This window comes from Larimichthys crocea, chromosome III, assembly GCF_000972845.2.
Source record: "Larimichthys crocea isolate SSNF chromosome III, L_crocea_2.0, whole genome shotgun sequence".
NCBI classification, from domain to species: Eukaryota; Metazoa; Chordata; class Actinopteri; family Sciaenidae; genus Larimichthys; species Larimichthys crocea.
This window is the reverse complement of record NC_040013.1, coordinates 33,273,788-33,300,589: the sequence shown is the minus strand read 5'-3', so window position 1 is coordinate 33,300,589 and position 26,802 is coordinate 33,273,788. Positions and strand designations below refer to the sequence as shown.

General features: G+C 38.5%; 2 protein-coding genes across 2 annotated transcripts; both read right to left on the bottom strand.

Moving 5' to 3' along the window:
- Nucleotides 1–1,262: 1,262 nt before the first annotated feature.
- On the bottom strand, nucleotides 1,263–17,563 carry castor1 (cytosolic arginine sensor for mTORC1 subunit 1). Its single transcript, XM_010736851.3, has 9 exons — nucleotides 17,238–17,563; nucleotides 12,320–12,390; nucleotides 8,700–8,893; nucleotides 8,080–8,215; nucleotides 6,307–6,430; nucleotides 5,686–5,802; nucleotides 5,334–5,416; nucleotides 4,898–4,992; nucleotides 1,263–2,347 (listed from the first exon to the last, which is right to left on the bottom strand). The coding sequence occupies exons 1-9, from the start codon at nucleotides 17,411–17,413 to the stop codon at nucleotides 2,276–2,278; spliced, it is 1,068 nt and encodes a 355-aa protein (XP_010735153.2). The 5' UTR covers nucleotides 17,414–17,563; the 3' UTR covers nucleotides 1,263–2,275.
- A 2,023-nt stretch (nucleotides 17,564–19,586) lies between these two features.
- Nucleotides 19,587–26,409, bottom strand: nipsnap1 (nipsnap homolog 1 (C. elegans)). The gene is made up of 10 exons (XM_027274370.1): nucleotides 26,231–26,409; nucleotides 24,213–24,340; nucleotides 23,495–23,540; nucleotides 23,056–23,150; nucleotides 22,633–22,703; nucleotides 22,324–22,464; nucleotides 21,513–21,544; nucleotides 21,303–21,397; nucleotides 20,523–20,606; nucleotides 19,587–19,951 (listed from the first exon to the last, which is right to left on the bottom strand). The coding sequence occupies exons 1-10, from the start codon at nucleotides 26,305–26,307 to the stop codon at nucleotides 19,887–19,889; spliced, it is 834 nt and encodes a 277-aa protein (XP_027130171.1). The 5' UTR covers nucleotides 26,308–26,409; the 3' UTR covers nucleotides 19,587–19,886.
- Nucleotides 26,410–26,802: the final 393 nt, after the last annotated feature.

The following is a 26,802-nucleotide window of genomic DNA, read 5'->3' as shown; positions in this document are numbered from 1 at the left end:
ACAACTGTCTTTGAGTGTGTTTTAAATGCTGCTCTAAGTGTCTCAGAGAGATATTTGTCATTTGTTCCAAGAAACTTTGAATTGAGGGTTTGCTTATGGATTTGGATTTTGTGAGGAGCGAGAGGCATCTCTCTAGATTCTATAGATAATTCAGAGCAGTATTTATTCTATATTGCTGTTATCACTAATAGAGTCTGTGTATGTTTTAACAAAGTCCTTTAATAATTCTGAGAGTTAATTAAATCAATTTTGGATGAGTATTATGCCCGTTGCTCAAAATGCTTCAGCTTCTTAAGCCAGTGTTAATTATGTTTCATATAGAAATTACCTAAATATACCTAAATTATACCATATATTAAAATACGCATCTGTCCTGCCCCTGTTGCCCCAAAAATGTCTTGGGTCGATCAATCCTGGTATGGTTTCTCATTAAAAGTTCTATGCATTCTATGTCTATGTATATTTTAAACATGTTTAAATTGCATTTTTAATGACTGGATCAATCCAGCAGCAGATTTTCTCCTTTCTCATGGACAGCTTTCCAGATCTGGAGCTTGATCTTCTGGTGCATCCCAAGGTTTCTTTATGGGTCCCGTTTCATTTGTCTTCTACACGCTTCTCACTTCTATGCAGACGATGTTAAATTGTACTTTTCATTTCAACCTCAGAATATTAATAATGATGGTTGTGATGGCATGTGATGCTCTTAAAATAAATTCCATTGAAGCCTTGATGCCCAGCCACTAATTTCCCAAAGCTAAACACAGTGGTACTGCTGCAGATTCTTGCCCCTCATAGCCTGTTCCCAAGGCTGAAGTAATACATTGGATTTGTTTTATCGTCAATTCGGCACAACTTTGGATTTCGACTAGCATGTCAAGTGCCTTTTTGCTCCTGTTTTTACCATTTGAGGAATATCACTAATCTAAGCCCCATTGTATTTCCAACTAGGATGGAAATTACTTTTTTGGCTTTCATTTCTTTAAGACAGAACTTGTTATACAACCTGATTCAAACCCAAATAACTCTGCAGACTTTCTTTTCAGTTGTAAGGAGTTGCTGAAGACGTCAGCATTAAAATGACAGTCACCTCATTTTTTTCTATTCCTGTTATTCTTGTTAAAAACATCCTAACCTTACATATTTGAGTCATGGATATTCTTGACTAGATACTGTAGACTTGTGAGTCAACATTTGTTGGAACATGTTAGTTCATGCCTTAAGAATTTAACTAGCTCATCAAAAGAAATTAACAAAGAATATATATTATTTTCAATACTTTTATTGAATGAAGCAGCACGAAAATTACAAATGTTTACAGAATACTTTTACTTCAAATAGTACAAAATGTAGTTGTACCAAAGAAAACATCTAAGTGATATTAGCTAAATTAAAAGTTTATTGTGCAAATAACAAAAAAATAAGACATAGTGTTATTGACCTTGGGTAATACAATGGTTAAGAAATGCTGACCTCTTAAAAAACACGCTCATCAAGCCTACCGTCCTGTTTGACAGCATTTGGAGTAGTTTTAATATTTAGTACTACCTGCACATATTTCTCAAACCAAAACAAGTAAGCCCTGTTGTCAGAAAATAGAAATTCTCAGTTTTGTTTTGCATAAAAATTATTGTAACATCGGTGTTCACAACTGCCTTGCATTTCAAAATTCACGCTTCAAACGGAAAATTGCAATTCTTACCAATGGCCTTTGATAAAAAACAAAAAACCTCAGCTGTTTAGACACGTGATATTATGATAGAAACGCTACTGGAAGACCAAGTTGTGTATTTATAGCACTCGGTGAAATATATGTGAGTGTGGTCTGCTGTATACAGCAAAATAATATCACGAACAATTCAACCTCAGACCATAAACCTCGAGATCTCAAATCCTATTAAATGAAAGAGAAAGAGAATCTATCATACATGTTCATAAGTCTGACTTTGTGCTTGTAAATTTAAATGTGTGTGTCTGGATGTGTATGTGTTTAGGAGTGACTGTGCATGTGTGAGTTAGTGGGCCCCCTGGGACTCAGTGCATCCTGCCTTAGATAGGTAAGACAGGAGGCCTCACAAACTGTGTGCACACCATAGAGAAGTGCTTCTGGTGGTCATGGCAAGTTCGTAGTAGTTAATACTGCTGCCGATGCAGTGCTAGTCTAGGCACAGGGTTAGCTTCCTTTCCTGCTTGCCTGCCACCTCTGGCCACTGGAGTTGGAGTGAATGGCGGCATATTGAACCAGGATCATCCAGCTCAGACAGGACTTCAGGAATCAACTCGTAGCTGGTTCTTTCCTCTGATGTTGCAGCATATCTGTCACACTCACTATGTCCTCCTCAGGGACCTTGAAAGTAATAGAGAAAAAAAACAGTATTAGTTGATTTTTTTTGGCCACTAGGGGGCAGCAGAACAAGAAGTATGTTGCCATTTTCCAAGGAGACCTAGAAGAGGGTACACGCTTTGTGTATAGGATAAAGGTTTCATCCCCTTTTTTCCCCCCAGTGTTTAATGTGGTCTTTGTTAGAACTGAATGTGAACTGCAAATCAAATCTGTAATCCCATTCTGTATATCTCCCACAAACAATAGTTAGTAAGAAATCTCATTGGCAAATAATGGAATTTCCCTAAGACCGTGTTCAAGATAAAATGATTCTGACAAATTCACTGAAAAATGACCAAAACAGTGACGTCCTATCACCCCATATGCACATGTTCTTTCATATTTTCTACTAATGACGAAATCTTTGTTCTGTTCTTAGTTATTTCTGTGTGACTTCTTAATCGAAAGCTTTCTACGTGACGTCCATCCTTTTCATTCTTCCTCTTTACAAGAAGGGTATGTCCTATTTTCTTTTTTCAACAAAATGTCCATCATCACCAGCTATAGGGTAGTAAATTTGAGGAATCCAGACAACGTTGTATGTAGGTGTGTATTTTTGAGAAAAATTTGAGGAATCCAGACTTTTAAATCTGAAAGTTGTATTTCAAAGTTCTTTCAGTATTTGTTTTTGGATTACATGTTTAATCATACCACAAACTTAATAGGTTTGAAATATTGCTGAAAAAGGTTTCCTACCTATAACTTTTAAATCGACCAAATGCCAGTGCTATGGCATTTCATATATAATCCACCTGATTGCATTTATTTACCAAGGACCTTGGGAGCAAAAAATTACTCATACATGTATGAGTAAGAGACACTGGAATGTCACAGCTAGCAAAATGTTTAGCAATGGAATTTTTAGCTTGGGCTGTGATTAACACCAATCCCACTCATTTTTACAAGTTTCCGTTCTAACTTTAGAATTACAGGGAAAAAATGCAATAATCATCTATGACTAAGACACTTTGCCGTTGAGCTCAATGCCATAAATGTCAGTTAAACACTAATTTCCAAAACATTATGAAGGTAGTAAAGTATTACTGAATACATGTGGGATACCAAAAGGGTCAACTAGCTTCACCTCTTTTCTTTTTTTTTTGGCCAGTATTTGGTGACTAGGCTCATAAAACAGTTTTTTTCAGACTAGGAAGCAAAGAGGTAGGAGAGCAGAAAGACACAGGATTTCTATAACAGAAGACACACAATGCAATTCATTACATGTGCACCTAAAGGTTTTATAGTTCCCTCTATTTAGAAAAACAAATACCTGATTCTTTAGCTGATAAATGCTTTACCAAGTAGTAGTAGCTAACTTTGTCTGATGCTGGGAAGGTAGTGTAAAGTAGGTTAACAAGAGCTTTCTTCCTGAAAACAGCTACGTTCTTAGAAAAATGATATAAAGACTTATGGCACTCCTTATAAAGCAATCATATGGAGCAGGCTTTAAATGCCACAATACATACATACAAGAGTTTAATAGTTTGCACATCTGATTTCACTTTTTTTGTTTTTGGAAAACCCTATCAAACCATCACAAATGTCAAGGGTTAGGACACAATGACAAGAAAGAGATGGAGGCATAAAATTGAGATTCATCTACATCAGCGGTTAATGAGTCATTGTAAATTACAATACATCAACCACAAAACAGTCAACATAATCGAGTTATGTTTGATTATTTGAAAAGATTAGTCTTCTCAACTTCCGCCGACAACAGAAGGATGCTTAAAAATAAAACATCCAGCACAATGATGAAGGGGGGAAATTTTGTCATTTCTGATTCACTCTGTGGCAGAAATTCTGTGATAAGTTTCTGGGTAATGGCAGAGAAATGAACCAGATAAACATTTCTTGGTAATTTTCGAGATAATATAGCTGGTAAGAGTTGATGACTAAGTTGGCAGACAGATACAGATTCATCCAAGACAACCACTGTGAAAAAAACGGGACAGCAAAAATGAATACTGAGAGCGGGAAAACGTGCAGTAACTGTGGCGTTTTAGCACCATATATATTGTAAATTTACACAGACATCACAAAAACATGGTTTTACAAAGGTATACTGAGAATCTGTTTGTTTCTAGATGAAAAGTATATGAACATTAGGCTATGAACTAACACTTAACAGTGTTTACATATTAACTTGGGCATCAAGGACAAATGTATGTCTTTCTGATTTTGCTTGGTCAAATTCAGACTCCAAACAAGCATGTTTTCAAATGAGCTAAGTGCTTTAATTTGTTAATGTTTTATTGGTTTGTCAGTTCAATATATCAGGGTGTAATCATTTTAATTGCTGATGAACAAATGCATATCTGAATAACAGGATTTCACAAGTCATAGAAACGATTTGATCCATTTTCCAAACTTGCAAGGCCATATACATTTTTTCCTCACATTTATAGACATGCTTGGATCATTGCACAAATGTACTGATGAGTTTCAATATTTCATTTCCATGACGGAAATCAACGGTGGCTTAAAAAATTAATGTAAAGATGGTGGACTCACCAGAGCATGGTCAAAGCTGAAGGTGCTTATGTAATAGGCAGAGATGTCGCTGTCAGCCAGAGGCTGAGATATCTGGGCGACTATACCACACTCATCTAAAAAAAAAAAAGTGAGTGAGACATGCAATTAGTATCACAATCATTAACAGGCGTTAGTAAGCCAATCTGAAGATCTTTGATTAAATAGAAATTTAATCAGATCATCATCTTTTATAGATTACAAATGTTACCATTTTGCATATATGCCTGTGTCAGTTCTGTATTCATGTAAAACATGCATGTGAATTAAACTTACTACAGATTGTATATTAAAAAAAGTTTTTAAAAAGTGATATAAAAACATAATACAATAAACGAGACTAGACATCTTTACACCACCTCTGACAAAATAGAAATAATTCATTACAAAATAAATAAATGACAGGAGGTAGCCTTACCAAAGCCCAGTGGTTGTCCCCCTATGCGAACCATTCTCCACAGCTCCCCAGAGGAGCTGGTAAAGAGAAGATCAGCAGGAAACCTAAAGAACAAAGGTCAAACACTGATTTCTACCAAGCAACAATTCAGAGATGGACATGCGAAAAACCCTCTTCTAGGAATTGCCAGATAAATGCTTGCAAGTGCCGACACTGCAACTCCATAACACCCACAGAGCAACAGACAAGTCAACAATTAAAGTAAATTAAAGTAAATTGCTGTAAGAACATTAAAATTGTAGTAAAAGTATAAATCATTATAAAACTATTCAAGGAGCTGTGGTTTAAATTTTCAGAAGGACTGAACCCTCACTGTCTCTGAGCCTCAGTGTCCATGACCAGGGAGATGTAGCCATCAATAAGGGAGAAGGAGAAGAACTTGATACAGTCCAAGTCCTGGCTGGGAGATGACTGCGCATCGTCTTTAGGACTAGAAAGGGAGGACACATATTCAATGAGACAGGCAAAAGCATTGATTTTTAAAGAGGTCATTTGTATTATAACAATATGTGAAGTCACACAATAAAATTGTCAAGTCACAGAGAGAACAGTTATTTAAAAGGAATAAAAATAAAATTATTCCAAACTTTGTATTATATATAATTTATATTTATTTTTTTAAATCAGTGTGTGCTAAAGATTTCAGAGTCCAGAGTAAGGGAGAAAGTCTAGCTATGTATTTCAATTTAAAAGTAGTTTTGGTCATTTATAAAACTGAAATAAATAAATAAATAAATAAATAAATAAATAAATAAGAATATGTCTGTGCACATTAAACAGATGTAAAACAACTACCTGTGTGGCCTATGTGCCACGTTTAATGTACAACTTGGAATAATCACAGGGCAGGTGAGGTGGTCTCTAGCTTAGATCATATGTTGCCACCTTGTGTTTTAGAGAGGTATTACAGTGGTATGAGCCAACGTTATCTTACCAGTTGGAATAAAAGAGGACATCAATGAGCGTGGTGGCGATGGACGGCAGCGTGTCCGGGTCCAGAGACATGACACAGAACTGGTTCTGGGGGATGAGCACCGGGTGAACTGTAGGCTGGAGGGCTGGAGGAGCATAGGCAGTGTTAGTTTGTAGTCTGCAACAGATATGCATGCTGTTTGACACTAGATCTGACAGACATTTTTCTATTGACTAAAATACCAGTGAAAGAAAAATATGACAATGTCATTTTAAATGCATTTTACTGCAAGTGAAGTTTCCTGTTCCCACATACAGACTGGATTTCTGTCTTAAATGCATGTTTTAACTAAACTCTGTCATTTTTTGGACTAAATCTACTCTTACACTTTAAAATATCAATTGATCTCCTGCCAGAACATAAATTATATCGAGTGCCTTAAAACTGGATTTGACAACTGATCCATGTCTAATAATTTGATTGGTCCGTACCATCGAAACAACAATCCAGAGAGAGTTATTGGTGAGAAATCAATGAATTCCCTCCCACTCTAATAATGCCTGACAAGTTTTCTCAGCTTCATTTTTATATTTTCTTCACTTTTTTTTCTTTAGATCTACTTTTTCTTGCAGATGAAAGTGCAATTAGGTCAGTTGCACTGGCAAGCATAGCTGGTGGGTGAAAGGTTTATCTGACATACAAAAAACATGCTTTTCTTAAATGTTGACACAATGTCGAAATCGTATAGACACGTTTTTTTGCCCTTATGGTACAGCATGTACTGTACATTGTGCTGATGTAAAAGTAACTTCCTGTAACGGATGGTTACTCAATGCAGTTCACAAGTTCAGTTGAAACCCAGGCCGAGTCGGTTTGCATTGTTTCATTATATAATGTCATATACTGTAATATTTGTTTAAGCCAAACACGACTTTGTTAAGCACAGCGGGTGTCCATGAACAGCAGGTTCCTCTTGTTGTTATAAATACAAATAAATTTCCTTCTTCATAATGGCACAGAGGGTTTAATCAATGTCAGAAAAGGCCATGAAATCACTACTGACAAGCACACTTGTTTATCTAACTTACTAGCCCATACTTTTAATGCATTGTACACACAGCTTGATTACAGAGTATGGGCAACACACTCCTGACACCTGGAGGAGAAACAAGCCTTTTTTTTTTTTTTTTTTTTGGTTTCTAAGGTGGTTTGTTCTGGTTATAGATATGACTTCATTACAGTGCTTTCTTAAAAAGACAGTAACATTTGTGCAAACTTGTATCTGTACCGGTTACTGCCTTCTTTTTTTAGATTTGAGATATGTACAGTTACTCTGACCTTAGTAGGCAAAGGTCGACATCCATAGAAAAGTGATTCGAAATCTTTCGTGACACACATGACACAATCATGACACACATCACATGTAAAACTGAAACTACACTGTGTTTAAGGCGTGCTGTGCTGTATGTCTGAATTTCTAAAGAGCTGTTTTTACTTTTACTTGAGTAGTTCTCAATATAGGTCTTACCTATGTGGAAAAATATTTTGGCCATGAAACTCTTCTGCTTGAGTTACTCCTTCACTCCCAGAAAAAAAAAATCCAATGCTGTGTGGCTCACTGGCATATTTGTTAAATGACCTGAGACTATGTTTTAAGATTGTCTCCTACATCTGTGACTTTGCACAAAGAACCTGAAGGTGGTGCTAAAGGATCTTAACCATATCCTCTGAAATAAGCTCAATCAATACCTAAGTGGTAAGTGAATTCATACTAAACTGGACTGTGACCTCTACCTTCTTTGCCGTTCTTCTGGAGGCCGTTGGAAACATCCGTACATTGCACAGGGACAGACTCTCCTCCCACCTCCTTGTAGATATTGAACTCCTCCTCCAGAGTGCTGATGACTATAGACAGGTCTTTCTCTCTCACCTACACAACACAGATGTGGAACATAAATATCAATGTTTTCTTTTATGTATATATAGTCTACAATGAATTCAGTATTTCATTATATTTGGTGTTGTTTCAGGGCACAACACTGACTCGCTTTAAGGGAAGAGTTGAGCTCAACCAGCACGTCGATCAATAATAAACTTGCTGACACAGACATCTGTCATCTATTTTTGCCCACTTAACACATTCACTTGTAATACATCAACTAACTTTTCAGTGTCCTCAGCTCTATCAGGAATTAGTTCTCCCTTAACTGCAAAACTGGTCAGTGGATAAAATGTGTCTTGTTTTGTCCGGCAGAGCTCAGGAGGCAAAAGGCTTCATTGAGAGCGTTTGATCATTTGCTCCAGAGGTCTCTAAATTATACAACACTGAACAACAAGATACATGTGACTGCTGATTAGACCCAGAGTGGAAAAAAGTGGAGAAAAAAAAAAAGACTAAAGTAGACAGGACTCACCAGAATAAAGTCGGTCTGATAAGTGGAGAGCATGAAAACAGAGACGTGCTGCTGGGCCAGAGGTGCGATGACCGACTTGGCAATCTTGGTCACGCCAACAGCCTGCGAGCTGCTGGAGGCGTTGCCATTGGAGACCACGTTGAGCGGAAGCCATATGGAACCCTCTACCTTGAGATGCTCTGATGGCTGTAGCTCTAAGTGAGGTCAACAGGAGAAAAATAAGTCAGTGAGCATACATACAGCATGCATGGTTTGGTAATTTGCAGGTCAAAAGATTAAATTTAAATTAAATTTTAGTGTTCAGTACTTCCTAACTACACATTATTTTGATGCTGTTGGTACCATTTTAATGGGGCACTCTGACCCATCTTATTTATATAGAGGTCGGTTTACTTGTGAAATAAGGCTACTACACAACTACGAAAGTAGTTGCACAATATCTTCTGTGGCTCTGGAAGGAGTTTATCTGAGAAAATCATTTTGTGTTTAAGATATCAAATGTTTGACAGGACACATGCATCATAAACTAGAGTCATGGAGTTTGAAAGATGAGTGCATTTAACAGGCAGAGAAGGTCTGATGCTACTGGGTTACACTCTGAACTTTACCAAGGGCTAAAAGAGTCAGCAGATCTCGATTTTATGCCACCAATTATTTTAATGGATGTGCAATACTGCATTTCAAATGTGTCACTTTACTCTTACAATCAGTATCCCAATAGTGTAATATATCCTATTTACATAGTATGTTCATATCTATTTATACAATAATACTTTAATATAGTTGTCTCAACCTTGTTCAGTGTATAAAAACATTAAAACATATTTTTCATATTCTATTTTTAGTAGATTTTGTATTATATACAAATTTATATTTTTCTCATATTCTATTTTAGTATACTGTGTTAACCTGCATATGATAAATAAACCTGAAACTTGAAACTTGAAATGACCAAATCAGTGGTTACTGGGTGGATTTACTCCAGCTCCCTTACTTAACATAAAAACAACAGATTTTATTGTACAAAAAAAAAAAAAGAAAAAATGGTGTAACCGCCATTCTAATAAGAAAATAAACAGATGTTCCCATGTGGCAGAACGCATTCTGCAGGTGCATAACCTAAATTGCATAACTGACACAGTTTGTCAAGTACAACTGAAACCGAAACACTGAAACAAAAAGAAGATGACGAAATATATATATATTACGAAAACTCCAGTGCAAACACTGAATCTGATCTGAAGTATCAGCTTTACATAAAATGTAAAAGTATTCAGTACCAGACATGAAAACAGACCCCTAAAGCAGCCAAACCAGCAGCACCAGAAATACAGTTAAGCACCGGCGATGACCAACAGCAGTCACATGCTTACAAACCACAAAGAATGTAACAAAGATACTATATACAAACTATAAGGGGACTGTGTGACCAACATCTGTACAGTGAAAAACAAAAGTTACTTGGTAACCTCAAAAGTAAAAGCTCTTTAAGTATAATGTCTGTACCACATCATAACTTTATGATGTATCTGTACTGTATGTTTCTAGAGGTGTGAACTATGAGGCAGCTTTAAGTAACGACTTCCTCTTGTTTGTTGCTCAGTATAACATACACACACTTCCTCTCCCCCACCTCCTGACTCTTCCTTTACCATAGAGAACTAAAACGCCCCTATGACTTCAACTACACAGTGACACAAGTAAAACCTATGCTCAGGAGAGGTCAACAGCAACTACACCACCGCAACATTCTTGGCCGAGGAGTGTGACCCGATACCGATGCATTTGGATATGCAACTCCTACAAGGTGTTAAGGCAGGGTCAAAGTTAAAAGATTGTTGAAGTTCAGATGGAGCTCTAACCACCCAAGTTTCTAAGCTGAAAGAGAAAAGCAGGATATTTCACTCTTCGTCCCAAGAAGCTGGAAGCTACATGGGAAACAGGTGTCTATTCAGGAAGTAAACAAGAAGCTGAAAGAAAGAGAGATACTGGGGTAAAGACCTCAGGAGATGTGCACCCCAACCTTTAATGGGTGTCACTTAAATAACAGGTCTAACTGACTAACTCTTCATACACTGCTCGACTTGTACAACAGAGGGAAGAACTTCTGAATGCTGAGCGGGAGAGAAAACTTGTCTCAAAAACCTTCAGAGAAGCACAAAACCTTCTGGTGATGATTTCATTACCATTCATCTAACTTAAAATATAAAAAATAGCTAAGAAGTTTATACCTTCTGCAGTGAATACTCCTTTCTTTCCTTTTTCTTTACTCCCCTTCAAAAGAGTCAGTGTTCTGGTTGGCATAATTTGTCACAGAAGGCCCCCTGTGGCTTCGCTACACCAGCTTTCACCTCTTAAAATAGACACAGTTAGGAGGAGAGGAAAGAAGACTGGGTGGAAAACAGACCACCTGGAGGCAATGTATGCCTTTAATAACTAGATCTGTGCAAAAATGACCAAATGAAAATGGCCGACTGACAGAAGGTTACACTGTTGACCATGTCTCAAGAGTGCAGTCAGACAGAAGGGTACATTCTAGACAATTTATTTTATGAATGAAGCTATCTGTTCACTTTATGATTGAACATTTGTTCACTGCATAAAAACTAATAAAGTTAGATACCCATCAACAAAAACAAACTGCAGGAGTTAATCTTATTAATCGGCAATCAAAACATTGAAATTGCTCTTAGTCTTGACAAATTGTTTTAAATTTAGGTGCACCTTGATCCCAAAGAGGGCAAACTGTTTTCTGTCAAGCTGCGATTGACCTTTATAAGTCAGAGGTACCAAAATAGCAGCTAAACTGTACACAGATAAACCCTCAAATCCACAATATTGGACAGATCTCTTACTCACTGGTGTTAAAGAGAAATTTTAGACTTTCTTACCAATTAAAATCCCCCAAACTGGAAGTTAACTGGGGCAAATCTACATTCTGTGTTTGAGGTGAGTTCAAAACATTTGATTCATTAAAGCTGATTTTTTTTTTCTCCTTCCATTGAGTCTTTGGGTTGTTATTTTCCTAGATAGTATGGCAGCATACACCCATCCTACTTCATAAGGCCTGTGGCGAGAACAAAAAAGGAAGGAAGTAACATTAGACTGTTAAAACAACAAGTCCTATACTGTGACCCAGTTCAAGACTACACGCTGGCTACTAGCTAACCATGTTTGAAAATGAGTGGCATTTTCAAATAGAAAGCGACACAGAAGATAATGCTGAGAGATTTAGGAAAACGACACATAGTAACACTGATGATGAAGTCACTTGTAGACGTGACAAAGCTCAAATGGAAATTATGCAACAGCTTTCATAATTTGAATAGTTCTTCCTGATTTGTAAACGGATCCTGAAGTATAAAGTTCCTTGTTAAGTTTCTTATCATTAAATTGGCAGTACCTTCCCTAAATCATTTGTCTTGCATAATTTTCTGTAAGTACAAAATGTTAAGCCAAAGCAGACAGCTGCTAAATGCTACACTTCAAAGATTAGTATATAGTGTATGCTTTATGACATCACTATGTACAGCTGGGACTAAAGTCAGGTCAGAGTGTGGGAGGACAAACCCCTGCCTGGTCAAAGTGATAAAAGATGTGTGTGGACAAGGGTGTTTTACCTTTAAATCCCTCCTCGTCCAGGACGACTGTGTAGTTCTCTGGTGTCTCCGTCAGACTGAAAAACTTACATCTGAAACAAGAAAGGAAATGCAGATGAAGAGAGGTATGTAGTTGGAAGTTGAGAAAAACATGAAAGACAGGAGATACGTAGTCAACAGGAAGTGAAAGACCAGTATTATTCATTAGCAACCAACAAAAGCTTTTCATTATAACAGCTACCAGGAATCAGATAAATGGGTTCTCCGAAATTCGTACTAGTTTCAAAACAGGCTGTCAACACAATTAGCCCAAGCTCAGCATTATGTTGACATTGCTTCTTTGTCTACAGCAAATGGTGGGTATAAACACACCAAAGTGGGGCACAGCTTTAGCTGCAAAATGCTGCATTCAAGGAAAGCCCGGGCAACCCCACTCTAAATGTGCTGATATGAGAGTTTGAGGATGCAAGGGATTGCATTATTTTTAAAAAAGGCAAAGCAGTTTTACTGACTGATACAAAAGCATTACAAAGAAAAGACCAACTGGTATCAAGTTGTTGTTATTTGGGATCTTGCTTTCTCTCTTCAGTTTGGTATTTGGATCTTCATCAGGCTTGGGGCCAAATGCATTTGCTTTCAAAGGCTGTTGCTTGGTCTGGCCCCAGTGTTCAGTTCTATTGAATGTTGCTTTTGTGGACAAAACTTACATGTTACATGTACGGCCATTTAATAGCACTCGCTTCAGAGCTAAAGCTCCCGATAAAATGCTCTGTAATGTTGGTGTGTGAATGTGGGTGCATGTGTGAGCTTATTATCATTGTGTGCATTTAATATAGGAAAAGCTTTGTGAGGGGATATCCACAATGGTTGGATGCAAGAAGATAGACAATATAAAAATAGAAAGCCAAAAGAAAGCCTCCAGAAGCCTTTAATTACTAAAGCTTTTCAGTTTTTGGTAGAGAGAAGAGAAGAACCATTTCTACATGGATAGAACTCTCTTCATTTTCTTCCCTGCCTACTCTCCCTAAAAAGGAAGTGCTACATATTCCTGTTTCCCTAAAACTTCTCACTGGAGCTACACCTTCCTCTTGCTCTGCTTATCAGTCAGCTGATGCTATTACAGTAGAGGAGTGAGACTGACAAACTCCTGACTCAGCAAAAAGTAATCCCTGCCATGAGATGGGACAATCACGCCACAGAGAGACAAAGAGAGACACAGTGAGAGAACACTCTAATACAAATTATCAGCTGTGCTAGCGAGCTGAGCTGAGCCAGCCCATTGTGTTATAATACCCCCCTCATTTCCTGTTGACCCTTCACCTTACCCAGCTTGCAGTTTCCTGCAAGTATTCATCTATCCTGCAAGTGAGAAGGATCAGGTGTGGAGCTACATCACATGTGGTGTTGTGTTTTTGGAGGTGACAATGAAGGATTTTAGATTACACCTGCAAGGCAGCCAACCTTCAACAGCACACTGGTTGTGTGTCGTCAAGAAAAACAAGGGAAATCTGAGAGACGACTGCGCTTGTTCAGCTTCCTGTTTGTGAAGTACAGATAAGACAGATAGATGCCTAACCTAAGCTTCATTCCAGCATACTGACAAGCACACTAGAAAACCCATTTGCCAACATTGTTTTTACAATTACTACTCAATCCTCTGCACTCATTCTAAGTAAGATTGCTTTTACCTACAATAAGTTGATAGATATGATAGATAGCTTTCTACCACTACCCTTCCATCTACCCTTGTATCTACTTCAACACATAAAAGGGGAAAAACAAACAAGTAGAGAACAAATAGAGTCCAAAGGAAGCAGTATCACAGTATGTATCTAGTCTGTAGGATGTGCTTTGTGTTTCCATCATAAAGATGAACTGATTAATCAACTGGTCATTTGAAAGAGAAGAAGAAAAATAGTTTGGATCACAATGATGAGGTCAACTGAAAGAAAATGAGTCTTAAAAGATTTATCATAAAAGTTTGACGAACATTTGCAAGATTTAGCTTCTCTAATGTGAGTATGTGCTGGTTTTCTCTGAGTTATAGCACCGTAATATGAATATTCTTTTTGATTTTGGACTGTTAATCATTTTGGGCTGCGGGGACTTGTGATGGCCATTTTCAGAGACTATGATTAATCGACTTTCAAACATGTTTGTACAGGACTCAGTAACAGTGCCACATAGTCTGTGTGTGATGAATGGTGGTAATATGTTCTCAAAACAAACTCCTTCTATTGAGGCATGAGGTAACATGAAAAGGAGGAGATGGAAAACAACCAAAGAGATAAGGAAGCAACAGGTAGCGAGGGAGGGGTCGAGTGGGGAAGATGAAAACCAAGCACACAAGAGTCTGGACTTTGATCCAGCTGAACACACCAAGCGGTGGTAGTGAGGGTTGTTGGTGGTGGGTTTTCTGCAACTGATGCTCCAGCTGAAGAAACATAATAAGAGTGAAGCAAACAGATGATGAAGTATGAAGAGTTAGCCTCAAGCTATCTAATCCCCGTTGCCGGTGGACAACCAATGCTGTCTGCTGCCTTTGTAGCTTCCTACGAGCCAATTCTATAGCGTTCTCACGGGTTCCTTTTATTTTTTCAGAACAATGGGGACATTTTTTTTGTGTGTTTTTTCTAGACATCCCTGCTTGTTATTAGAGAGGGGGTGGTCAGCCTTGTGTAAACAAGGGGAGCGAGATCTCCAGTCATGACAGATCACTGAAGCAGACAAGTGGAAAACTCCCTGTTGGGTTTCTGGCTCAGCTGAGGCATTGTTCTAGCCCATGCTCTCGTTAGTGAGCCGCCAAAGAGAAGAAAGGTGGACTGTGTGGAGCCTGCAGGGCTGCATCCACAGTATCAATATATTGGACTGACACTGGGCTTTGATTAATACCACACCCATACAACTACAAACTACAAAGATTACAAACTAACAATTTACAAGTGCGTGATTCATATTTTTTCCCCCACTCATCATGGGAGATGCATACACTTTTTTGCAAGATCATATCCTCCTCATTCTATGTACTCTCAATAACTATAAACATAGCTGTCCTTCACAGAATAACTGCCTCTGACATATGGGGTTATATTTCTAGGGCACAGCCTTTGACCACTTTCACCCTCTGCACCACAGGTGTTTTAATGCATCAGTTGTGTTGGATGATGTGAGGGGAAAATGTACCATCTTACAATTTGGAATAAGCGTGAAAAGGCTAGAAGTGATAACCTCCTTAAAATTCAGATCAGGACTGCTTTTAATTCACTTTGTGCGCATTCTCTGTGAGTTGTTCTCTAATGAATAGCTGAGGCCTGAAAGAGGGAAATAGCTAAAACCAACTAGGCCAATGAGGCTTGTTTTTGCTCCACAATTGTTTGAAGTTGCCATGAACTTAAGCTTCTCTACCACTCCCTATTCTGCATTGTCTATAGTTTGTCCAAAGAAGGAGAAAAAAAAAAAAAACTCAACAGAAAAAGAACAGGAGAAACATCCACAGTATGATGACATAACTCCAAACCATGCACAACAAAAACACGGAAAGACAGCCTGAACTGCTAATCCAAGAAGTGCAGCCCGCATGCTTGTTCTGGTTCATTTTGGGCTCAACCTACTTTGTTTTTTTTCCCCCCAGACACTGAATGCTTTTACATAGCTTGTTCATAAGAAAAATACAGGCTCACACGTTTAAAATAACATACGGTTACATCTGAATGCAGCACTTGATCATTTGGAGTTACTCATCACAAACCTGTTGGGCTGTATCTTAGAATACTGACGCAATTACAGTACAGCTGTGTATTGTTCACAGTGACTAGTATTAGCACTATTTGGTTAGTAAAGTACAGTCGTTTATAAGGTTTTGCAAGTCATCATGATACATTATTTCTGGTTTGGACATGTCAAGAGGTATCACCCCATACTCTGTGACAAATACTGACGGATGCAAGTAGGCGTGAACAGATTGTAAGTATATGAGATTTAAATCTAATGTCACTATGCCAGTTGACAAGAAATGCACAACAACAACCTTTAAGTAGATCATGATTCATTCATTCATGCAGGCATGGGCTAGTTCTGTTGCCTGGCAAAGTGATTTATTAAAAGACTTCTCTGTTGCTGAATGCTTATGATAAGCAAATCCTCCAGGACAATGTGATATCTACGGTTCAGGCGACACGGAGCACAAAGGCAAGCAGAGGAGGAGAAGCTTTTCTTAGATTTGCTTACAACTTCTTTGGCAGTTCACATCAAAGCAGTAGCCGAGCCACTGCCTGGCCTATATTATGGGCAGCTTGAAGACAGATGTTAAGCTCCTCTTTGAATCATGCACATGTAGGGCAGCCAGAGCAATAAACAATTACATAACAATGAGAGGATATCCAGGGATTTACTGAAAACTGGTACTAATGCCAACATGAGGACTGGAGAACTTGCAAAGTGGATGCTGGCTTTCAGTAAAGGAGGTCAAGGGTCGAACTTGTGTGTTGGAGGTCCCAACTAAATAGGGTGGAGGGACGCTGCATGTTTTCTAATATGTTGGGCCTGCATGTATTTAAATGGGTGCAGGACTACAAAATACATGCATGCACCCATGTGTTGACTAAATGGCTGCACAGATTAATGCAGTAATGAATGCAATCATATCTCCATCGTAAACATCCATTCATAAATGATATAACATTTTGGCTGATGTGCAGTTTTCCCAACGTTAAATATACGTCCCAACCTGCTGTAATTACCTACTGCTACATGCATGCACCGCAGCATGTCATTCAATGGAGGCAGAGCAGGGCATGCACAGGCAAATAGCCCAATAATGGCTCGGCCACCCAGTGAATGAAGAGAGGCTGTGGGTTATCTCATGTATCCGTACTGGATTACCAGGCTCACACACACGGAGCGACACAAACATCTGACCCCGATCAATGAGTCTTCTTACCGTGTCCTGTTCCGGAGAAATATGAGTTTAATCAGAGGGTGTGTGAAATTCACCAGCCCGTTTTTGGATATGCTGGTGACCCGGAGCCGATGGTCCAAAATGTGCAAGTCCATAATGTCGGGGTGTGCATGCGGCGGAGAAAACGCCTTCCTTTCCAGCTGAGAGATATCATTCATATGTTAAATATAGGACGAGGTGATTGAGCATTACCGACGATTACAGCCACCACGTCCCGCCGTGCTCAGCTCACAAGGCGAAAAAACATCCGACGCAATCCGACTCCAGCCCCGCTGAACTACTGTATATTCAAATAAAGGGACAGTCCCGTGAACGACCCGCCCCCTCCTCTTAAAGCTGCAGCTCCATGACTTTAAATGAGACAACAAGTGTAAAAGGTGCAAGCAGAAACCCAAGTTAAATGGTAGTCAATGGTGGAGTATTTATTGGCAGGAGTGGAATACAATATTAAGGGCCCGAGCACGCGGTGCGAGGCCCTATTGAATTTCGCATGTTTTTTTTTTTCGCGTTTTTATTTATTTTTTCTTCACGAAAATTTGCCTTACCCCCCCATGTCAGGTGTAAAATTACGTATTATTGGGGTCTCGCACATGGACGTACGCACATGCCTCGACAGCGCCACCTAGGTGTGCGTTTTTGGCAATGCCCTTCGCCACGGTTTCATCCACATGTACGAAATTTGGTGGGAGTATGTAACATGCCCAGGCGCACAAAAAAGTCTCTTGGTGCCCCGGGCTACAGTGAAGCGTACGGCGTCCAATTTTTGTCAATGTTGGCCTTTTCGTGTTTTCGGGGTCATTTTCAGGGGTCGCATTTGAACGAACTCCTCCTAGGGATTTTATCCGATGTGTTTGAAACTTGGCGTGTGTGTTCTCAAGGCCTCCACAATGAAAAGTTATCAAAATCACAACTTTTCATCAGGGGCGCGTCAAAGTCAACGGTGCCGATTTTTTCGGAAAAAAAAGAGACTCCATTTACTTTTGGGCTGATTTTTCCGGCAAAAGTGTTGGGCTATCATATACTTTCTCAGAGTTGTCTGAAACTTCTTGTGGTTGTTAAGACCAATATTCTGCAAAATTAGGCTGCATATTTAATGAGGGGGTGGGGCAAAAGAGCTCTATAGCGCCCCCTGGAATTTTTCTTTGAAACAGCCCTGCCACAGTTTTGGACACAGAGTTATGAAACTCAGCCGAATTGTAGAACAGGGCAGGACCTACAAAAAAGTCTCTTGGAGCAATAGGCTACAATGAACAGGAAGCCAGATTTTTAAGAATGAAAATCACCATTTTTGCTGTTTCGGCCTGGTTGACAAGGGGTCATGTTTGAACGAACTCCTCCTAGGGATTTTACCTCATTGGCTTCAAACTTGGTACGTGTGTTCACATAGACTTCCTGAGTAAAAGTTATCAAAATTATACATTTTGGGGAAACTGTGTGGGCGTGGCGCTCTATGCACATTTCCACATGCGCACATTTCTACATGCGTACATTTCGACGTGCGCGCATATGCGAGGGCCCGACCATCCCTGCTTGCAGCTTTAATTATTAGTGTGTTTCCATTAGTGTTTGATCACCTGAAAATAACAATCATTGTTTTTTTGTTGTCTTAAAACGAGCCCTTTTTTATCTACAGTGAGAGCGGGTCCTCTTCCACGTAGTCCGCCATGCTGACCCATCATTTTTGTTCAGTAGCCCAGAGCAGAAAAATCAAACACTGATATAAATATGGTCTTTTGTTTTTAATGTGAATTTGGAAGCCAGAGTTTTTTATGGCATTGCCACCTTAGTTACTTCTCAGTGAACAATTGACTTGTTCTAATGTTTCTTCTTCTGGAAATGTAAACCATGCTCTGTTCATGGAGGATTTCCCTATCAAGTTGATTCATCTAATCATAATTTAAAAGAGTCTAGCAATTAACAATGTGGCTGTCTAAAAACCTGACTGACTAGTACTCCCAAGCTTTGGTGTCTTTTCTTTGTCTTTGTAAGTTTGGTTCTGAATATTATAAAGACCACACTACTAAAACACTGACCACATCATACCAGAAGTTACAGAGTTAGTAGTAGTAGTTAGTAATTTAAAATCAGTGAAATCATGAGCAGATATTTGAATGGTTGAGGTCTTACAGTTGGATTTTTTAAAAATAAAACACAGTGTGTGTTTCACAGTCACAGCTTTGGAGCTCAGTGTGATCTAATTCAGTGTGATTCATGTCCAGTTAGTACAATCATAAAAGGCTGGCTGGAGACTATCCCTTCATTGTGAAAAACAAATACATTCATATGTTCATTACCATTATTCATGGTAAAAACAAGAAGCAGGAAGCAAACCACAGCTAGCTCTGTCATGTAATTGTCATTCTATATAGTGAAAAATGTAACACATAATCTGGCATTTTATTGTGCAAGTTTCTTTTTCCACAAACATATCATGATTCTCAAAATATATGTGCACAAACACTGCAGCATTACTTGTCGTGACTGGTTGCAAATATAGAAATCGGAAAACTTTTTTGTTTACATACTTGGATGTAACACGGATCATCTAACAGATTTTAAAAAAGAATATACATGGTTTTCTGGCAGTGGGTGAATGAGTGGTCAAAAGATTCCCCCAGTTTCAGTCATCATTTATTGTAAAGGTGAACTCTTGGTGGGAATCATTATTCTAGACTCCATGCTTCTGATCAAAGGCACTGAGGAGAGAATGGTAGACACGTGTTAAAGAGTTTAAGACTTAACCTAAACAAACTCATACAAATAAATAGAACCTATAAAGTTGCAACTTTAGGCCATTATGATCACATTCAAAGTAAAACAGGATATCTAGATTACTTTGCATAGTTTATCACAAGTCAGTACATTAAATGAATCAATGGTTTCCTTCTATGGTTGTTTAATGTGTGTGTAATTTCCTTTCAGGCCATTTAAACATCACACCATGTTCACTGTTTTCATTAAGCTTACCATGTTTTACAGTCCCAGATATATACTCTTATGTTACTGACCTGCTCACTTTGCTGCTGCCACTACAAGACAAATTAGTTTGTGTTTGCTCCCTGGACTTCCTTAGCATCCACCTCTGGGCTATCTTTACAGTCCCTGGGGTAAAATCTGCACTGATCCCCTCCTATGCTCTCTTAGTGTACTTTACAGAGAGTGACAGTCCAGTAAATTTAATATATTAATACACATAGCTGTCTGCCTGAACAGTTCGCTTTTTTCTTCTGGCTTGCTGTATGAGTGGGTGGTTTGCATTTCTCCTACCTGTATAATACACATTTACATCCCATCCCTCCTTCAGCCAGGCAGAGTTCCTGGTTTCCTCGCGGGACTGGAGACTTTCATAAGCTGTAAAGTTACCAAACAATATGTTATATTAAGTGTAAATGAATTCTCTCTCAAATAAAATATTTGGTATTAATATTCTTAAGAAATGAATTTCACACAAAATAGAGTTTTAGCTGTACAAAGAATTTTCACAGGCAGAAATAAACTAATTACTTCCCAACTTCCCAAAACCCAAACCATGATGTTTTTGTGCCTGAACCTTATGAGAGTGTGTCTATAGTAGGTGTGTCCTGTAGTAATATGTCCTCAACTATTGTTTTTTGACATCATGAGTCCAATCTGCTTCAAAGGGGCTTCACTATCTGTAAAACATATGACATCCTCTGGCTGTAGAGCCTTGATTCGAAAAAGAAAAGCTCCTTTAACATGGAAAAAAAAGGACTAGTTTACTAGTCTGCTGCTCTGTCTTGACAAACAGGCAATAGATGTGGTGTGTATAGAACAAACGAGATGACAACATTATACATGGATTGTAAACACAAAGGTGTCCTGCATCGAAACTGGCAGGGGAAGTACTACTGTATTATCACCTTCTTCTAATGATTAACCCTTGGTATATTACATGTATTTCCTCATGTGCCATCTTCCTGTATAGATTTAGAGCTTGTTTAGGTACAATTGGTGCCACAGTAACTTTGATTACTTCACAACACTCAAAACAATATCTCTGATGTTATGAATATGCTACACACTCACCCCACAAATGATGAACTACATACAGATCACCGATCTGTGAGAAGAACCCGCCCACTGCTTCGTTGTTTTCCTGTCTGTATTTGATTGCCCTTGCCCTGTTGGAAGACATGTTTGTTTTTTTTAGGGGTGTAATGATCACCTGAACACCTGTAATGCTTGGTGCTTAGACTGGAAAAAAGTTCAGGCAACTGAGAGCTTGTTGAGCCTTACCAGTGGTTTCCCCATTCAATCATAGTTCCTGGCTGAAACACATGTGAGGAGGCAAAATTTAAAACTAAGATATGACATTAAATTAAATTGCAACATCACCCCTGCACATAAAAAGATAGTCTTTTACATGCACACACACGGACACACACACACACACACACACACACACACACACCCTAATCAGGAAAGGTGTTATGAACCAGCACAATCAAACCAGTATAACAGCATATTCGTACTTGGTTTATTTTACTTAGGTACACCTCTCCTATTTCTGGACAACGCAATACAATGAGTTAGCTTTGAATAACTATGTGTAGCTTTTAGAGGGGCAAGACGTGAAGTGACAGTATAACCTCTTGGTTGGCTATTGGCTCCAAGAATTCAGCCTGCTTTAACCTGGGTGCTGAGGTTTCTGTGTTTTCAAAGGTCTGATTTCCCTAGGAAATTTTGCTATGACTTCGATGTCCAGGAAGGTTTGCTGCTGTACCATACTGAGTCGCTTGGGACTTGAAGTATGTGGGAAGTGTTTGTTTTTTTTGGTGTAACAAAATGTCTTTTGTTAGCTTTTGAGTCACTTCTACTCAGTTTGAACATGCGCATAGGTAGGATTTATATCTGTTTCACAGCTCTAATAGTGTTTTGCAACACTATGATATAGCCTTACACACAAGTAAGTTAACACAAAACAGCAATAATAAATAGGGATTTAATTAGAGAGTACACAAAAGTCTTTTAGAACTCAAATAAAATCTATGGAGTGATATTCAAAGAAACACAAGTCATGCAGTTTTAATATATGTGACGTAGATACCTTGAGATGATATGTGCGCATTTCATAGATGTTGGGGCCTGGTCTGGGAAAGGGTTCATTCCAGAAACTGAACTCCAGGAGGAGCTGATTTTGCCTCGAAATCAACATTTTTGCCCTCTCTTTCCGAAACTCTAAATACTCCTGAAGAGAGATAAACATGTTTTTGACTGATTAAAAAATAAATGAATAATTGAGAGTAAAAAAAAAAGTGAGTAAGGTGCACTTTAAATAATATATCAGCTTCACTGAAATTCATATTCTGTGCGACAGAGAAAAAGAAACAAGTGAAGAAATGAGTATGTAGTCAACCTTGTTATTGTTCAGCTTCTCCAGGCATTCAGTCAAAGCTGGGTAGCCTCCTCTGTATCGCCATAGATGCACTGCAAAACCAGAACAGCAGATGTCACTGTAGCACTGCGTGAGGACTCATGCCACCCACACAACCAAGAGATATATTACCTCCATCACCATGTGAACACTTCCCGCAGTGTCTTAATGTATGCTATACACTGTCAGTTATCATATGTAGAAGGAGAGGTGTCGTTGATGAGTCATCCGGTAGTATCTGAACCTCTTTTTCTGTGATGTTCTGCCAAATAATTTGCAGCCACTCAAGATAAGTGTTGTCATTTGAGAGGCCTTGAAACGACACTTGGTGCAAACAGTAACACTTTCCGATAAGAGCTGACACTTTTCATCATGTTTCCTGTTTATTGTTGCACTGCAGCTTACCAGCTTGGTCCTGCTCTCCGTACCAGGTGTTCCAGCTTCCGACCACCTCACATGGGTAGTCCTGGTCCTGATGGAGCCTGTTTTGCACCTCAGCCCTAGGGTCGGCATAAGAGAGAACACAAACTCTTCACATACTGATTGTGTGAATGCGCCAACAGATGTACTGTCACTTCACCACAATGACCAACTAGAGGGCACTAGGAGAGCATCAGATCCACAACTATCCAACTTGTTGTTACTCCAAACAATCAAAGACATTAATTCTACGACTGCAATTCTTTTTCATTAAATTACTCTTCTTCCCGATTTTATGAAAATCTATTTCATGTATAAAATGTCGTAGAAATAAACCCAATTAAACAAGCGCATGATTGAACATGACTTGATTGGTGGAATTACGGTAATGCAGGGAATGTTTTAAAGCAGTGAATCCACTCACTCTAGACTGTTGTATGCTTCCAGGCACTCCGGTTTGACGTTATGAACTGGAAGAGAAAGAAAGAGCCAGACCTCTCAGAAGTGGGTGTGAAGAAGAAAAAAATACTAGCAACACGCAAAAAATCTTCAACAAAAGTAATTTCACACTCGGATTCAGCAAAGACTTCTATACACAAAACAGATTCACTTTCAATAAGTTATAGGCTACAGTTGATAGAGTGTTCAAATTGAAATCCCTACATGGTGCACGCTGCAAAAAAGATCAAAGCCTGGGGAGGGATGACAGATTTCTATACAAGAGACAGACTCAAAAGAAAACCAGACAAATTGTTTTTATGTCACTTACAAGACTTTACAGATTTGATACATCACACCATTACAGAATAACTTGTTGCTGCTTGTATGGTGCACGTTCATGGTAACAAACGCTTGTTACAGTGCAGTCCTGTGTGTGCATCTGGGGCTGCTTTCAGTTTTCTCTGAGGTCACTAAGGCCAGTGTGGACTGAATTGAATTAACAGGATTTATTTATCTCTTAGAGATAAATGCATGAGAGACTGTTGAGACTCAAAACCGAATTAATTTCAGAAACCAGATGAATCCATTTCATTATAATATAATGTAACTGCATCACATTCACTTGTGTTTGTCCCTTTACAATCCCCAGCCTAAAGAAAATGAAGCTTCACTTGTGAGTAAGTAAAAGATCTTATGCCTACATTGAATTTTATACAGGTTGCTGGTCTCTTTCTTTGACAGCAGGTTGGAGTGGGCATCTTTTCTGGCATCGACTTTGTGCACAAACAAGGAACGGAACCAGCCTTTGTCGCTGCTCTCTGAAAACCTCCTACACAGAAACAAGATGAAAGAAAGTTCCACAAAGGCTCAGAGCAACAACATAAAACAGAGTTAAGTTATCAATATATAAAATAAAATAAAAGTTTTCAAACTTGAAAAGGAACATAGGAGATAAGAATGACATACAGTATGGGCAAAAAGATAGTCATGCTAATATCCTTTGATATAAAAAACATGCATACTGTATGAGTGAGTGGGCTGATTGCCACAGCTTGGCGCCTTCAGGATTAAACTTGTAGTGGATTGAAGAGGGAATATCATTCACTTTAAGAACTATTGTTACAATCTAACAGTTTTCAGCATTTGAACATGAATAACTGTCTCTCAGAGTCATAGATTTGTGTGTTAAGGCTGTTCCAAAGAAAGTGAATTGGGGATGACTATAATAGCGGCAGTAAAGCAAACGATAAAACTATTCCAACCATTAATAGACAGGGTCACTAACAGTGCACTTTTAAAAATCAAATTAAGACCATTTCAAGACCTCAACAAAGAAAAATGAATACCGTGACTGCAGCAGGAAAAAACACGCACACATAGCAACAAACAAAATAAAAAAAACAGGTGTACTAGCACATCTAATAATTCCCGGTACTTTTTTTTCATCTTGATGCCAAATTTCCTTCAACCCACTGCTTCTTTTTCATCTTGATGCCAAATTTCCTTCAACCCACTGCTTCTTCTGTCTCTTGTTTGTGATTTTGAAAAATGTGACACGTAAATCCACAAAGACCTCTCACAGGTAAAGACTTTTTTAAGTCTTATATTTCAGTGGTCTATTTTCTAAATCAGAAGTAACACTTTTAACGGATCTGTGGGATCCCCGGTTAAGGTAAAACTTAATTATTTATAAGACAAGATCAACTGTTATTGGTATTTAATAAGTAACATTCCTTTCAATATGTAAGGGTGAAGGAAGAGAGGGAGAGAAAGTAGTAGTGCCTTATGTAAAGACATAAAAACTAAAGCAAACATGCGAGCAAACCACACAGGTGGTCAGCTGCTTCATTGGTTACACAAAATGTGTCTATTCATACGCAGCGTTAAACCAAGCTCAGAGCTGGACATGTAATCCAAGGACATTTTAATGACTTTATAGCTATTTTTAATGCAGTCATAATTTTAAAGCTGCTTAAATGTCGACATTAACCTCACTTTCAGGATTATTCACAGGATGTGAACCGAGCACACTTGATATATACCCACTTATGGATTAGGCAGCTATATTGTGCATATGTTTACTCAAATGTAGCACTTTCAAGGCCGTCCTTTAATACGCAAACACTTTCCGAGGCTTCATTTCATTATTATGAAATCCACAAGCTTTCAAGGTCAGTGAGACTCTCTTTTAATAACCTTATGGGCCAGTGGCTTTAATTGGGAACTATAATTAGAAATGAATTTCCCATGGCTCCCTCTCAAAAACAGGGTAGCAATCAAACCCCATAACTTGTTTTTGAATACAGTTAGCCACAGAGGAAATCAGGGAGTGTGGAGGCACATATAACTCGGTTGTTGGTTACACTTAGTGTAGCTTTACAGGACAAAGTTCAGAGGTCCAGCAAATGAATCAAGCTGGTTTAGAAATAAGCCTGGCGGACTCAGGTGTGTTACATAAAGGTTTTACAAGAACATAATGTAATGCACATGTACATTGATTTTACGATTTATTACGCTTGAGTGTGGAAACACATGGAATCACCTGGCCAAGAAAATGCTGTAAAATAGCAGTTTATAAAGTTTAACTATATCTAAGAACTTATACTTCCTCAATTTTAGTCAAATGAGAGCTCAAAGTGTATCGTGAGCCTCCAGGTAAACACATGACGTCACGTTTAAAAGGTGCTCAAGCGTTACATTACAATAAAAGCTTCTTTACCTGGTCGCGTGCTGCAAATTCACAGAATACCTGTACAACATCTGTCCTTTAGAGCGCACACAGCTGGTCGCCGCCATGTTCGGCTGTAAAGTAAAAAAAAAAAAAAAACTTCCTTTGACACGCAGCCACACTGGTCTAGTTAATATTTACCACTGTGTGTGTGTGTGTGTGTGTGTGTGTGTGTGTGTGTGTGTGTGTGTTATTTTGACGTTTAAATAGTTAGCCCGCCGGAGAGATAAAAACACGCGTGACCCCGTGACGCATTACGCACCGATCGATACGCACAATTAATCAGACCTGATGAGTTGATTACCTTTCAATGACAATGATAAGAAACTTAGACCCTTCTGCCTTAAAGACTATGTCATGCATTCAGTTTAATGCTTGTTCTATTCACATCCCCTTTATTGTTGTGTATATAGTATGTTTTTAAGTATGTTATGATGAGATTAAACCCAGACAGTAAAGTACTTTTACTCAAGCACTGTAGTTAAGTAGGCTACATTGAAGTACATGTACTTTTTACTCCACTACAACTACTTATTTGACATCTTTAGTTACCCTTTAAAAGA

Coding starts and splice junctions, on each gene's coding strand:
- castor1 (XM_010736851.3), bottom strand. CDS start 17,413: ATGAATGATATCTCTCAGCTGGAAAGGAAGGCGTTTTCTCCGCCGCAT. Junction 12,391..17,237: donor TTTCTCCGGAACAGGACACG/GTAAGAAGACTC, acceptor TTCTTGTTTCAG/ATGTAAGTTTTTCAGTCTGA. Junction 2,348..4,897: donor TCAGCTTTGACCATGCTCTG/GTGAGTCCACCA, acceptor ATTACTTTCAAG/GTCCCTGAGGAGGACATAGT.
- nipsnap1 (XM_027274370.1), bottom strand. CDS start 26,307: ATGGCGGCGACCAGCTGTGTGCGCTCTAAAGGACAGATGTTGTACAGG. Junction 24,341..26,230: donor AATTTGCAGCACGCGACCAG/GTAAAGAAGCTT, acceptor GTTTCTGTGTAG/GAGGTTTTCAGAGAGCAGCG. Junction 23,151..23,494: donor GAAGCATACAACAGTCTAGA/GTGAGTGGATTC, acceptor TGCCGACCCTAG/GGCTGAGGTGCAAAACAGGC.